The 15,224-nt window shown below is 29.5% G+C and overlaps 1 protein-coding gene across 1 annotated transcript; it reads left to right on the plus strand.

Annotated features, from left to right (window-relative positions):
• Positions 1-2,160: 2,160 nt before the first annotated feature.
• On the plus strand, positions 2,161-3,105 carry BDCG_16386 (uncharacterized protein; the record flags this gene model as incomplete). The annotated part of the gene is made up of 2 exons (XM_045425627.1): positions 2,161-2,421; positions 2,518-3,105. The coding sequence occupies 2 exons, from the start codon at positions 2,161-2,163 to the stop codon at positions 3,103-3,105; spliced, it is 849 nt and encodes a 282-aa protein (XP_045279658.1).
• Positions 3,106-15,224: the final 12,119 nt, after the last annotated feature.

Genomic DNA, 15,224 nt, shown 5'->3' on the forward strand with positions numbered 1-15,224 from the left:
TATTCTATCTGTTGTATGAATTGCATCCGCGCATCTCAGAGAATGCTTCAGAAAAGATAGGAAAGAAAACAGTAGTTACAAATGCAGCAGTAGCAGTTATGAACACAACAGTCATGAACACAGAATCAAGATTGAAAGAGATCAGTCACACACATGTAAAAGCTAACAAGTTACTTCTGAATCAAGCAATTCAATCAAAAAGAATACAAGACTCACTAGTTAAGAAATCAAGTCTTAAAATGAGAATATAAGTTCTCATATACAATGAGAGTTCTGAGAAGTTTCAATCTAGGTGATTTGAGTCATATAAAATACTCAAATCACATTCTCTGAAAATGTACACATTGAAAGAATCAGAGAGATGAATCTTACACAACTTAATTAATAATTCATAACTTATAGAAGCAAAGATACAAGATCTGAGCAGAGTATAGTTATTTACAGCACTATCATCAGCATTGAAAAAGAAGAGACTTATAATTGAAAAGTCTTATAAAGTAAGAGAAATCATAGACACTTATAAATCAGATGATCTCACTTATTTTAATCTTTTCATGATTATAAGAAAAGAATGAGAAGTAATAGAGAAATCAGATAAATATCATACTTTAATAAGTAATAAGACTGTAGTCAGTCATATAATAACACATCACAAACAGCAGATATAATATAATAAAGAGCAGTTTCAAAGTAGCAGACTTACACATGAATCAGATTACAGAAGAAAAAGAAATTCAGAGTTAAATTCAACTATTTATATCAGTTTAATCACAGAGATCACAGAGAATGAACTATCTGAAACATTCACAGATATATAAGACTAAGTCATCTCAATCTCTGAGAACACTCAGAGGTTAGACAAGATTAGTTTTAATAAGCTGTTCACTGTAGTGATCTGAGCAGGTGAAGAGAGACAGTATAATATATAAGACAGAATTACAAAAGATGAAAGCTGCTGAATCTAGTCACTGAATGCTGTATTATGTAGAGATTATGTAAGAGTAGTGGCAACCTCCACGGTCCGCCGCCAGTGTATCTAGACTTCAACACCAAGTCTCACCCCTGTACTACCCCTCTCAATCTGGCCCATCCCCAGCAGAACGATATAAAAAGATACCTTGGCAACAGTATTCAATACATAACCAGTGGACAACGAGTCAACAGCACACCAACAACTATAAAATCAGTATACTTCAAGGTCTGACTGAGCCTTTGATCCCTGCACAGTGAGATATATTAAATCTAGTTTTAATATCTCAATATTCAATAGATTCTGCAAGGGATTGAGAACAGCAACACTAGGTTTCTATTGAATTTGAGAATTAACTCTATATTGATATAATCATTGACAAAGTCTTCTATTTTGAGATATAAATAACCAGTTCCTCTACATCCCGCTGACAATATTTATATTATCATATAGAAACAGACTTATATTCTCTATAATATCAAGACCCTGAAGAGGGAAAGTCTTGATAGAGAGTATACAGTAGTGCATATCTTAGCAGTTTCTATCTCATTCTTCTGCAGCAGTTAATGCAAAAAAAAAAAAAGATCTTAGAAATAGTTTTTTACTTCTCTTGAAAAAGTAAGGTGTTTTTCTCTGGGTTTTACACAATATTCTTACAAAGAATTAAAAACAGAGTTATTTTCTGTCATAATTTCATATTCTTTTAAGTAAGAATTACTTTTTCAGTGGCTGAAGAGCTTTCATTAATACTTAATTCTTTTTTACACTCTTTATTAACTGATTTGAGTTGCACACTTGTTGTGTGAGGAGAATTGGATGATTTAGAATAAAATTGAATAGTTTTAATCAATTTCTCTGCAAAAAATTGATTTATTTTTTGTCAGTTTTTCTCTCAAAAACTGTCATATCATCTGATTTATTATCAATTGATATCATACTTTTCCTCACTGTATCCTAAGAAAGAGATTGTAAAGATTTTATTGATTTATCTTAAAAATCAATTTTAGTTTATTAGATTCTCTTCAAAAATCTAACCTAGTTACTGAACTAGTGTGAAAAAAATCAGGTGTTTTATACACAAAAGTCTTTTATTCTTCTTTTGAAACAGTCTGACCAACTTTTCAATTGAAAACAGACTTAGAAATATCTCAATTGAAACAGTCTGACCAACTTTTCATTGAGTGAAAACAATGAGTTCAAAAATACACTCAGTTGATGTGGAAAAAGATGCTTTCTCAAATGCTATTCCTGAGATTGAAATTCTGAAGAGAAGAAAGAAAGAAGAAATAGAGAAACAACAAGTTCTTGAAATACAGGAACTTGAAAAAGCAAGCAAGATTCTTGGAAAGCAGTGTCTGAGTGAGATGAATGAAGAAGTTCTGTTAATTCTTCATGCTCAGGCCAGACAACTACAGGAGATGATCAAGTTCAAACTTGGAATTTCAAACACAGTTTAAAAAACCTTGAAAATTCCTAGTACAATCACTGACTCTTCATCTTACTCTTCTTCTTCCTTTCTTCCTACTTCTTCTTCTTCTTTGAATCAGAAGAAAACATATACTCAAGCAGCTGAATCTGCTGTCTCTAAACCTGCTGTCTCAAAACCTGCTCAAAATTCTGAGAAAACTGAGAAGAATACTGCTCATGCCTCTATTCATAGAAAAGTGAAAAAGAAAATGCAAAAAGAGAAAAACTTCCAAATCTCTAGAAATAGAAGACTCATTCTCAAAGTCTCAAACCAGGACATTCTGCAAAGAAACAAGCTAAACTCAAATCTCATTTTCAGAATCAGAAATGAAATTAATCAGCAGTTCTTTTCTCAGTTGATGACTGATATTGAAGTTCAAAAACCAGTTATAGCTTCAATTGAGTCATCATTCTTTGAAAACTCTATTATTCTGACTACAATGCCTGAATTCAGTGCTGAATTCCTTATTCAGAATGAGAATCTCTGGAAGTCAGCAGTAGAATCATTGCTAAACACAATAATTCTATCTGAAAGAGATGAAAAGTGGGACAAATTCATTCTTCATGATATTCCAGTTGAAATTTTTGACTGTGAAGAAGGAATGCTACTTCTCAAAAATGAATTGAAAGAATACAACTCCATTCAACTGAGAAAGGAGCCTGTATGACTAAATTCAATTGAGTTCAGACAAAGCAGAAGAAATGCCTTTGTTCTAGTATATACAAAAACACTTGAACAGTCAAAGATCTCTGAAGTAAGAGTATCAGATTTGAAAATGAGAGTTCATGAATACAAAGACTCAAGAATGAATCTCAAAGCTCAAACACAGTGTTCAAACTGTCAAAGATATGAACACTTTGCAATCTCATGTTTTAGAGACTCAAAATGTGCATTCTGTGCCAGAGATCATAAAACTAGTGAGCATAAATGTGAAACATGCTCAAAAAGAGGTGAAATTTGTCAATATACTCTGCTTAAGTGCTCTAATTGCAAAGAAAAACATGCATCTAGCTCAAAAGAATGTATGTTTGCTCCTAGAACTCAAAAGAACTGGAGAAAAGATGAAGCTCAAAGTTAATCTAGAACTGAAGAGAAGAGTCAAGCCAGTAAACTCACAACTGCAAGCTCAAAAAGAAGAAACTCTCAATTATCTAAGTCTTCAAACTTCAATTCTTCAGTAAAATGTAAACAGAATTTGAATCCTCAAACTTCTGTTAAGATTAGAGAATTGAGAAATGACTCTGATGATAAACTAGATATAATGTAAGCAGTTGAGATTCCTACTTTTCAGAACAGTTATAATCTACTATCTGATGATAGTGATTAGATTCTTCTCTACTCTCTTTTAGTATGAATATACAACAAAAACAACAAAAAAAGTTTAAAAACTCTTCAAAAATCACATTTATTCAAAATAATGTGAATAGAAACTCAAATTGCATTTATTCTTGTCTTCAAATTGCATTTGAATAAAAAGTTGATTTTGTACTGCTTCAGGAGCCGAATTTTGATGCTGAGCAAAAATATGTCATTTCTCATTCAAGCTACTACTGCTTTTTACCTCAAAAGTCTGAGATAAAGTCAAGAGTAGTGATCTATGGAAGAAAGAGATCAAGATATCAATTTAATCTAAGATTTGATATCATGTCTGACTCTGATATTCTGATGGGTGATATTATAGATAAAGAAAATGAGTTTGATACTATACAGCTCATAAATATCTATAATGAAAAGTCATTGAAGAAAAATAACAATATCTGAACAATTGATAGAGGATTTCTGAACATAACTCCATCAAGAAACTCTATAATTGCAGGAGATTTCAATGCACATCATCTCTGATAAAATTCAGAATGCAAGAGAGCAGTGAGAGCTGATAATCTGATTAAATGAACCTTTGAGTATTCAATAGATTTGGTTAATAAGTCTGATCAACAAACATTCTTTAGAAAAGGCATGAAACAGAAGTCTATTATAGATCTAACATTCATGTCACAAAATCTAATGGAAAGAAGACTTGTAAACTGGTTTATTGATTCAAATGAGACATCAGGATCAGGTCATGAGATTATTCAATTTGATATTGAACTGAGTGAAAAACAAATGAGTGAAAATCCTCTTCTCTCTAATCAGTATAACTTTGAAAAAGCTGATTGAAAAGCAGTTGAAGAAAGCATAAAACTGTTAAAATCTGAAAGACAGAATGAGCTATATTGGAATTCTGGTCAAGATATCTCAAATGAAATGCTTGAGAATAGAGTGAAGCTTATTACATCTATCATTCTAACAAGTGTTAGAGATAATATTTCAAAAAGAAAATCTTCTGAGTATTCAAAACCTTGATGAAATGAGAATATCTCATCTAAAAGAAAAGAATTAACTACTGCTTGAAGAGATTGAAAGAATGATGTAATATCTGATGAAGAGTTCAAAACTGTCAGAAATGAATATTTTTCAGATATTAAAAGAGCTAAAACAGACTGCTGGAATAAATTTCTTGAAGAAGCACAAGAGAAGGAAGTTTTTAAAGCTTTTAACTATACTAAAACAAGAAGTGTAGCAAAACTTCCAGCTCTAGAATATGAGTTTCAGAATGAATCATATACAGCAAACTCTTTTGAGGAAAAATGTCAAGCTTTCATGAGAATTCTCTTTCAGAACTCACCAGATTCAGATTCAGATTCAGAGGAAGAGAATATATCACTTCTCAACTACATTGATGAAAATGACTGGGAATGGCCTGATCTTACACAAGATGAATTAGAGTCAGCTATCTTCTCAAGTTCTGTTAAAACTGCTGCAGGTCCTGATTCAATTAATCACTTGATTATTCAAAATACATATTCCTACTTAAAGAATGAATATTTTGAGCTCTTTTTCAATCTCTTGAAAAATGGATATCATCTTGAATGCTGGAGAGAAGCCACTGAAGTGATTCTTGCAAAACCTAATAGAAAAACTTCAATTCCTAAGTCATATAGAGTAATATCTCTATTGAACTGTTTAGGAAAGGTTTTAGAAAAGATAATAGCTACTTGACTATCTTTTATAAGCTCTATAGATGATTCTCTTTTATTCAGTGAACAAATGAGAGATAGAAAACAGTGTTCTGCAATTGACACTGTTCTCTCAGTTGTTCATGATATTTAAATAGCAAAGCATGAGGGTCTGGTCTCAACTGCAGTTTTTATTGATATAAAAGAAGCATTTGATCATGTTTCAAAGTCAAAGTTAATTCAGACATTGAAGATATTAAAACTGCCACTTTCCCTAATAAAATGAGTTAACTGTTTTATATCTAAAAGAATTATACAACTCTTCTTTGATGGAATGAAACAAGACAAGACTGAGATAAAAATAGGAGTACCACAGAGGTCTCCAATCTCACCCATTTTATTTGCAATATACACTGCATATCTATTCAAAAATAGAAATATGAGAATAGTGCGATCTCTGAGTTATGTGGATGATATTGGTCTTGTCTACAGCTCAAAAACTATCAAAGAGAATTTGAAAGTAATTGAAGAAGCTGCAAAGGAAATCTTTGTTAGAGCAGATATCAATCAAATTCAATTTGATATGGATAAAACTGAGTTAATTCATTTCTTTCCTAGATTCAATGAGAAAGAACTATCTCTAACTCTTTTAAATAGAGAGATTAAACCCAGTGTAAATGTCAAATGATTAGGAGTATGGTTAAACTTCAAGTTGAATTTTAAATATCACATTCAACAAAGAACTGTCAAGGCAGAAAGACTATTGAACAACATAATCAGACTATCAAATACAGAGAGGGGTCTATCCTTCCAGGCTATGAGACAGTTATATATAGCCTGTATTACATCAGTAAATGATTATGAAGTTCAAGTTTGATGAAATAATCAAGAGAATTTCACTGAACTCTTTCAAAGTCTGTAAAACAGAGCCTTGAGAAGAATTCTGAGAGCATTTAAATCATCTTCTATTAAAGCAATGGAAATTGAAGCTTCAATTCCTCCTCCTACTATTAGATTTGAAAAGGCCTGTATGAACTATGCTCTGAGAGTTGTAAAGATGAGCTCAAATCATATAATCAGAGAAAGAGTCTCTTCTTCATTTCCATCAATTAACTCTGGAAATGAACTGGATTGGAATAGATTTCTTGATTGGAATGAAAATAATTCTTCAAAGAAAATGCCTTCTCAACTGTACAGACTATGCTCTCTGATTAAAAATCAATTTTCTTCTTTAAATGTTGAAAAAGTTGATCATGAGAAGTTATCTCCCTGGAGAAAAAAGCTTGAATCTCTTATAGACTTACAAATAAGTGAACTATCAAAAGAGAAAGAATATGAACAGCATTTGAAGAGAATTTCTACAATCAATATAAAAGACTCTATTCTGATTTATTCAGATGGCTCAAAAAATGAGAACTTGAATAGATTGAGTGCAGACATTGCTTATACTGAAGATAATATTAATTTTATCTCAGATTTCTGGAATCTAGGCTCTGAATGTGAAGTCTTTGATGCTGAACTATTTGCAATAGTGAAAGCTTTCAAACTCATTGAAATAAAATCTCATAAAAGAGGAAATTGTTTGAAAGAGGCATGGATATTCTCTGATAGTCAAGCTGCTTTAAAAAGACTTAGAAATAGTCAGATTCATAATGATCAAATGAATCTTGAACTGATCTTAAACTCTGTTTTAAAAATTCAAGAGAGAAGAACATCAAAGCTGAGAATTCATCTGCACTGGGTTCCTGCTTATATGAATATTCATGGCAATGAATTGGCTGATTCAGCTGCAAAAAAGAGTGCAGAATTAAGCAGATCTATTCAAAAAATTGTGTCCTGGTCTTTTATAAAGAGAAAAATAAAAGAATCTTGTTTAGACAAGTGGAATGAAAGCTGGCAGAAATAAAAGAAGAGTATACATTATTCAAGATTTGAAACAAAACCCAAGTGGAAATCTTGTTCAATTAAATGTAAAAAGAAAATATTCTCATCTATAATACAGCTGAAACTAGGACATGGCTATTTCAAATCTTATATACAAAGATTTGATGATAGATTTGACTCAATAGAATGCTCATTCTGCAATACAAATGAGAATCCTGAGTATATTATAATGCACTGTGCATTATACAATAGTCTCAGAGCCAGATTGAAAGAGAAGTATGATCTAAATCAATTAAATATGAGATTCTTATTCTCAACTGAGACAGGAATTAAATACTTAATAGACTTTCTATCAGAAACTCAAGCAGCTATAAGAAAATGGCTAAATTCAGAATTATCTGAATATGAAGAGGAGGAAATCAATCAGATATAGTCTGTTAAAACAGCTATACACTCTCTTTTAAGAATTTGTTTTGTTATAGTCTCTCTTTACTTTTTCTTTTTCTGTATCTTTTCCTTTCAATTTCTTTCTATCTATCTATTTAATGTGTCTATCTTTGAGACTGTGTTCTTTCTCTCTTTTCTTTTGTCATGATATTGTCAAATGATTTCAAAGTATCAAAAGATGTTAAAACACTGCAATTTGTAAACAGTTTTTGTATTCTGGGCTGGAATTTTCTGATTTTGCATATCTGAAATTGATGAATGTACAATAGTTAACTTTACAGACATAGAAAAAACCCTGAGAACTAAAGTTCTCAGGTAGATGTCATAGTCTCTGACTGCATACATCTATAATTGAAGAATAATAATAATAATAATAATGTAAGAGTAGTAACTAGCAGATAAAGAAAAAGTGTAAGAAAAGAAATAATGAATTGATCATCAACTGTAAGAGTCAGCTGTAAAAGATAAATATTATTATATACATCTCATTTATTTTCATACATTACATATTTAATCTATTTCCAATGCCACATCATCTGAAAAACATCAAAAACAAAGGAAATCTCAAAACTTGAGATCTGTAAGAAATTCAAGAGCTGTAAGTCACTCTTATAACAATGCTGTGTATATCTCTGATTTCTCTATCACTCTGCATACAACATTAATGTCATTTATCACAAGATTGACTGAAATGCCAATATAGAAATGCGCATGTGTATACATAGAGAAATTGAAGAAGAGTGCAGAATCTGCAGAATCAGATGTCAGAGTAGAAAAGACAGAGATAGAAGAAATAGAAGAAGAAGAAGATACAGAATCAGATAAATAATAGCAGAAGTTATCTGAGACTGAACATTTATAACTCAGTATGCATACAATCTTTCTTACAGAAGAGAGAGAGAAAGTGACAGAAGAAGCTTGAGAGTGAAAGAAGATAATCTCAGTGATATTATCATCTTCAATTAAAATGATCTCTGACACTGAAGTAACTAAGAACTATTATTAGTATACAAAACTGTAAAAGCAGAGATAATAATTACTAAATGAACACTCACTGATCTTAGAATTGTATATATAATTACAACATGCACAAGGCTTCTCAGAAAGAGAGAGAGAGACATGAGAAAATACAGAAAGTAGAACACAGTGTGTGAACAGCTCATTTTCATAATAACATCTCAGACAAGGCATATAAGTCTCATGTCTGTAAGTATAAAAGAGTACAATATTCATATTTTCATTTCTGAAAATATGAATATTCTTCATCTGTATCACAAAGTTGAACAATAAATATCAGAGAATAGACTGATACAGGTCAATCATTTCAAAGATATTCATTAGAGCAGATGTATTCATAATATTAAACTTAATAGTTATGAAAAGTTTCTTGATATCTGTGAACATTATAACTTTATACACAGTAAAATTCATAATAATTTTCTCTAAAAACAGAAAAATCAGCATCAGAAAGAAAAGATGAAAAAGAAAAAGACTTATAATCTTAATACTGTTAAGAGAAGAAGTGATTCTCTGAGATAAATAGATAATTATCTTATTATAAATATTTAAAATGAATATAATAATCAGTATTCATGATCAAGCTTCAGATAGTTATATTATACACTGTCTTTATACAATAGATTGTTCTAGAGATCAGTAAGAAGAGTGAGAGTGTACATACTGAGAAATGTGATTTATCAAGTCTATACAACATCTTCTTGAAACAGGAAGAGCTGATAATGAAAGCAGAGATGATAAAATCAGAAGTAATAGAAGTGAGAATCATAAGAACAGAAGTAGCAGGAGCAGGAGAATCAGACACAGAGATAGATGTAAGAGATTGAAAGAAAGCAGCAGAGAAAGAAACAGAGAAGGCAGAGAGAGACACAGAAGACTTAGTTATATATAATATAGATAATTTCTTCATTATTATATTCTTTAAGTTCTTGATCAATGATTCAATATTGAGTTCACTATTATTAGTGAATGTGAATCTGTTAACATGTGAAAATTCTATATAAATAAAAATAACATATCAGTATCTGCATTTATATAAAATCATGTCAGAAAACATGATCAGAAATTCACTGAGAAGAAAACAGTTGAGAGTATATAAGAAGATGAAGAAGATATGTCATTTATAGTAGTATATTCTAATGATTATTAGAAGATAAATAAGTTCTGATTATGTTTCATAACACATTACACTTACTGCTAATAAACTGCCTGATATGAGCACTATGATGATACTTGTTATGAGAACAGAGAGTCATCATCAGAAATGCATATAATATAATAGATAAACAGATGAAAAGAGTTGAATAGAAGAAGAAATACAAATCTTGAATAAAATAGTAATATTCAATAATGATAATAATGAAGAAGATGATTGAAGAATGAGAAAAGTTAGTGAATAAGTGATGTAATATAGTGAAGGTTTCTTTATAAGAGTGTACACAGAATGCTAGCTGAATCAGAGATAGATCACAAGATTGCAAATACTAGTGATATGCTAATCTGTATGAAGCTAGAATGAATGTCATGATCACATGAGCGTGACTGAATCTGGTGAGGAAGAATGTGATTCAGAAGAATATACAGCAGTTTGAAAGAATGTACAACTGTTGAATAATAACACAGCCACTTCTGAACTTGCTTATAAGTGTAAAGAGGTCATAGCGGCCGCTAATTAATTTAGTGTATGATATATAAGAAGCCGGTGTACGCCTGTAATCGTACGCTGGCTCAACCAACCTTTGAATCACATATTTATTGAGAGATATCTGAATGCATAACAATATATAAGAAATAGAGAAACAGTTAAACAGTTAAGCAGACACTGAGTTCTTAGATAGAAGCTTGCTTATCAGTTACTCTAACTCTATAACAAGATCTTACAAAGAGAGTAAGATTTTATAAGAGAATATTAGCAAAAGACCTGAGAGTTCTGATACTCAGATATATGAGAATATGATTATACATCTAACAATCAATATAATCATGTCTAATGATAATATGAAACTCACAAGTGTGAGCATAGAGATGATATCACAGTGACTCTGAGTAATGTTGAAATTACAATAGTAACAGATAGCAGATATGCACACAACTCAATAACTTCAATACAAAGAGATTCAATGATTAACTCATGTGATTTCAACATCTACAGAATTAAATATAAAAGCACTGAAAGAAAGAATACTTAGATACTTCTACATATTTTAATGCTTTCAATCTCACTCTCTACTCATCATGAAGAATGAAAATGCTTGCAAAACTGAGTATAGATGAAGATTTCATCAGTTTATTAATCAATCAAGATTAGTATATCAATGAACAATTGAAGAATTGTACAAAACAGAAGTTTCATTCATGAATGAAAGCATGTGAATCAGTGTTGAGAACATCTGATAATATTATGAAACATCTTGATATTCTGTTCTGAGACACTGCCATGCAACAGAACAGTGGCAGAAGATATTACATCTCAGTCACTCATACACCCGCACTGAAGAACAATGATGCAGAGGCTATAAACTGAATAGATTTAAATGCCTATGCATAAGCAAGAGTTTTCATCATTTAAACAGGCTTTTGAGTTCCTGAGATCACTTCCGAAGAAGTCACTGATTAACATCAACATGAAGTGTATATCAACTGCAACTGATCAGAACACATTGCTTTCAACTGCTGATCAATCTATATATCTTTATACTTAAGAGAAAGATCAGTGTCTTCTCATTCAAAGAATGAGTCAGCATCTGTTCATATCAATCATGTTACATTAGAAGAAGATTCAGAAGATAACTATGAGAATATCTCAGTGAAACAGGGAAAAGATTAGCTTCTGTTCAAATTTGTAAACAGAAGCTTGAAGAGATTGAATGATAATAATTTAAAGAGAAGATGATAATGAATATGATTCTTATATCTACTGTGATTGATAACATGTATAATATGAAAGCTACGATAGATAGCAGTCTATGTCACTATACAATGATAAAATCTTCAGTTGTAAGATATCATAATCTTCAGTATATCTTCTTATCAAAACCCTGACTTCTCACAGAATTTGATAATTCAAAAGACATTTGTACCTGTTACATGATAAAGCTAATCATAGATGTAAGAGAACATCAATATGAAGATGTCTATACATATGAAGTTGATAATCTTGATTATAGTCTTATATTAGAACTTGCCTGGCTATCTGAACAAGACATCTTATTAAACACTTGAAACAGAAGCTTGATATTTTCTAACAATGATAGAGTTTAAAAAGATGACATTCACAAGATCATGAATCTGACACAGATCTCTGTCAATATGTATGAAATGCTCTGAAAAAGAAGTCACTGATAGCAGAATTATGTGACAATCTATTTCATCAGTCTGATCAATATTAAAAAGACTCTAGAAAAGTTATCTCATATTACAATATCAGATTCTCATACAAAACTCTCTTAATAATATTATGAATATCTAGATGTCTTCTGATAAGATAATATTATAAATATACTCTTCTTATAAGATTTTGAAGTGAATCACAGTATCAAGTTAGAGAAGAAGAATGATAAGAACTCTGAATTATTATAAGACTCTCTTTATAACATGTTCTGAGATGAACTTCTTCTTCTTTAAAAGACACTTAATAATCTATTGAATAAAGAATTTATATGTGTTAGTAACTCTTTCACTGCAGTCTCTATTCTCTTTGTAGAGAAATCAGATAAAGAACTTCAATTCTGTGTGAACTACTGAGATCTGAATAGATTGATAAAGAAAGATTGATATCTCTTATCTCTTATCAATGAAACTCTAGTATGAATCAGATGAGCTCAATAATTTATAAAACTAAATATTATCACTGCATTTCATAAGATTCATATCACTGAAGAAGATGAATAACTTACAGTATTTTAAACATGTTATAATCTCTTTGAATGAATAGTCACACTCTTTGAACTGACTAACACTCTCAGTATATTTCCGAAGTATATTAACTGAGCACTCTGAGATTTTCTTAATAAGTTTGTATCTGCTTATCTAGATAACATTCTCATCTTCACTGATGAATTCAGAAAAGAATATTAAGAATATATGTGAAAGATATTATAACAGCTATAAGAAGCAGAACTATCAATAGATATTAATAAATATAATTTTAAAGTCAAGAGTATCAAGTATCTGAGTTTTATTATAGAAGCTGATAAGAGAATTTAAATAAATTCTGAGAAAGTCTTCATTATTCTTGAATGAAAAGCTCTGCATACTGTGATAGATATATAAAGCTTCATTGAATTTACTAACTTCTATCAGTAATTTATACAAAACTTCTCAGATATTATAAGATCACTTACAGATCTTACTAAGAAAGACTCAGTATTTCAATGATTAGCAGATACTGAAGCTGTATTTATACAGATAAAGAAGATATTCATTAATATTTCTCTACTGATAACATTTAATTCTGATTATAAAATAGTTATTGAAGCTGATTTCTCTAGCTATATAATAGAAGAAGTAATATTATAATATAATAATAAAGATATTTTATAACTATATATCTTTATATCTAAGAAACTGAGTCTCACTGAATACAATTATAAGATCTATGATAAGAAACTTCTCACAATTATATACTGTTTAAAAGAATGAGACTCTGAACTCTGAAGTATCTCTGAATTTGAGATAGTCATAGATTATAAGAATCTCAAATACTTTATAACTACTTATAAACTTATTAAATGATAGATATAATAATCTGAGTTCTTAAGCTGCTTTCATTTTACAATACATTACTATCTCAGCAGCTAGAACTTGATAACAGATACTCTTTTATAATGAGTGTAAGATATACCTTCTGATGTAACAGATATCTGTTGAATGAATCAAGAACATCAGCTTCTAGATCTGAAGATATTAGTTAATCAAGATAAAATAACTTATAATACTATACATACTTCTCTGATTAAAACACTCTCTCTTCAAATTATCATTAATACTGATATCTCAACTTCTTCTAAATCTACACTGAATAAATTATAGTATATAATAGTTCAAACTAATGAACTTCTTTAAGTACTTGTTAAAACAGTATATTAAGAAGCACTCTGATTTCTCTCAGAACTATATATAAGAACTGATATCTCAGAATATTTAATTAATAATAATAATACTCTATAATTCTGTGAATGATACTAAGTCTCTCACTCTGAACTCTTATACACTTAGATAATGCAAGAGATGCATGATTTATATATAATCAGTTATTCAGACTGTGAATAACTATATAAAATAATCTTCTAAGAGTTTTACTAGTTTGAGATATTAAACAGTATCAGATACTTTATCTGAAACTGCAATCACTATTCTTCTATTATCTTATAAAAGAACTGTAGAAAAAATCTATTAAAATCACTTAATATCTCTAATAGAATTTGATAAGATATAATAATTAACTTTGCTATTAATCTATTTAAAAGTAAGAGTTATAGAAACATTCTGATTATTATAAATTAATTAAGTAAAGATATAATATTGAAATCTTATAATAAGATAAATATTAAATAAGTCACTGAAGCTTTTCTACAGAGTCTGTTCTATTAAATGTATAAATTATTAAGATTCATAGTATTAGATTAAGACTGTCAATTTATAAGCACTCTCTGAATAAGAATCTATTAAGTTCTTAAGATTACACACTGTTTATTAACTATCTATCACTCTGAGACTAATGATGCATTAGAATAGACAATTTAAATTATAAAGAATTATCTTTATAAGTTCTATAATTACTTATAAGATGATTGATATAATCTTCTTCTATATACAGAGATTATTATTAACAGTTAAGATATTATTTTAATAGATATAAGTCTATTCTTTCTTATATATAGATATTATATAAAAGTATTGAATCTTCTAAAGACTATATAGTTTACACTGAATTCTTACAGTTTAATTCAGATTACTGATAATATAGTAATAAAGCTCTGAGATATCTATAACTAAGCAGAGATCTTCATAATAATTATAAAATAAGATTAAGAAGATTAAATTAATATCTGATAAGATTCTACAGAGCAGTATAAAATAGAAGATCTTATATAATTAAATCTTAAGAATATATAAATCATATATTCATCTTATACACTAGACTATCATCATATTAGATATAAAGTGATAGAAGTTCTAGATAGTCATAACTACTATCTTAACATATTATTAGAAATTTATAATATATTTTATATAAGCTTACTTTACTATATTATCACTGATTCATTCTCTTCTCAGCTGACTTCTGACTGACAGCTATTAGATATTATAGAAGAAGATAATAAGCTTGAGTAAGAGATTGAGAATATTCTTAATAAGAGATCTCACAGCTGTAGCTGATAATATCTTATAAAATGAGTCAGCTATAATCAATTAATCTGAACTCTGAGTTCTGTATTAT

Source organism: Blastomyces dermatitidis (genome assembly GCF_000003525.1).
Source record: "Blastomyces dermatitidis ER-3 genomic scaffold supercont1.2, whole genome shotgun sequence".
NCBI classification, from domain to species: domain Eukaryota; kingdom Fungi; phylum Ascomycota; class Eurotiomycetes; order Onygenales; family Ajellomycetaceae; genus Blastomyces; species Blastomyces dermatitidis.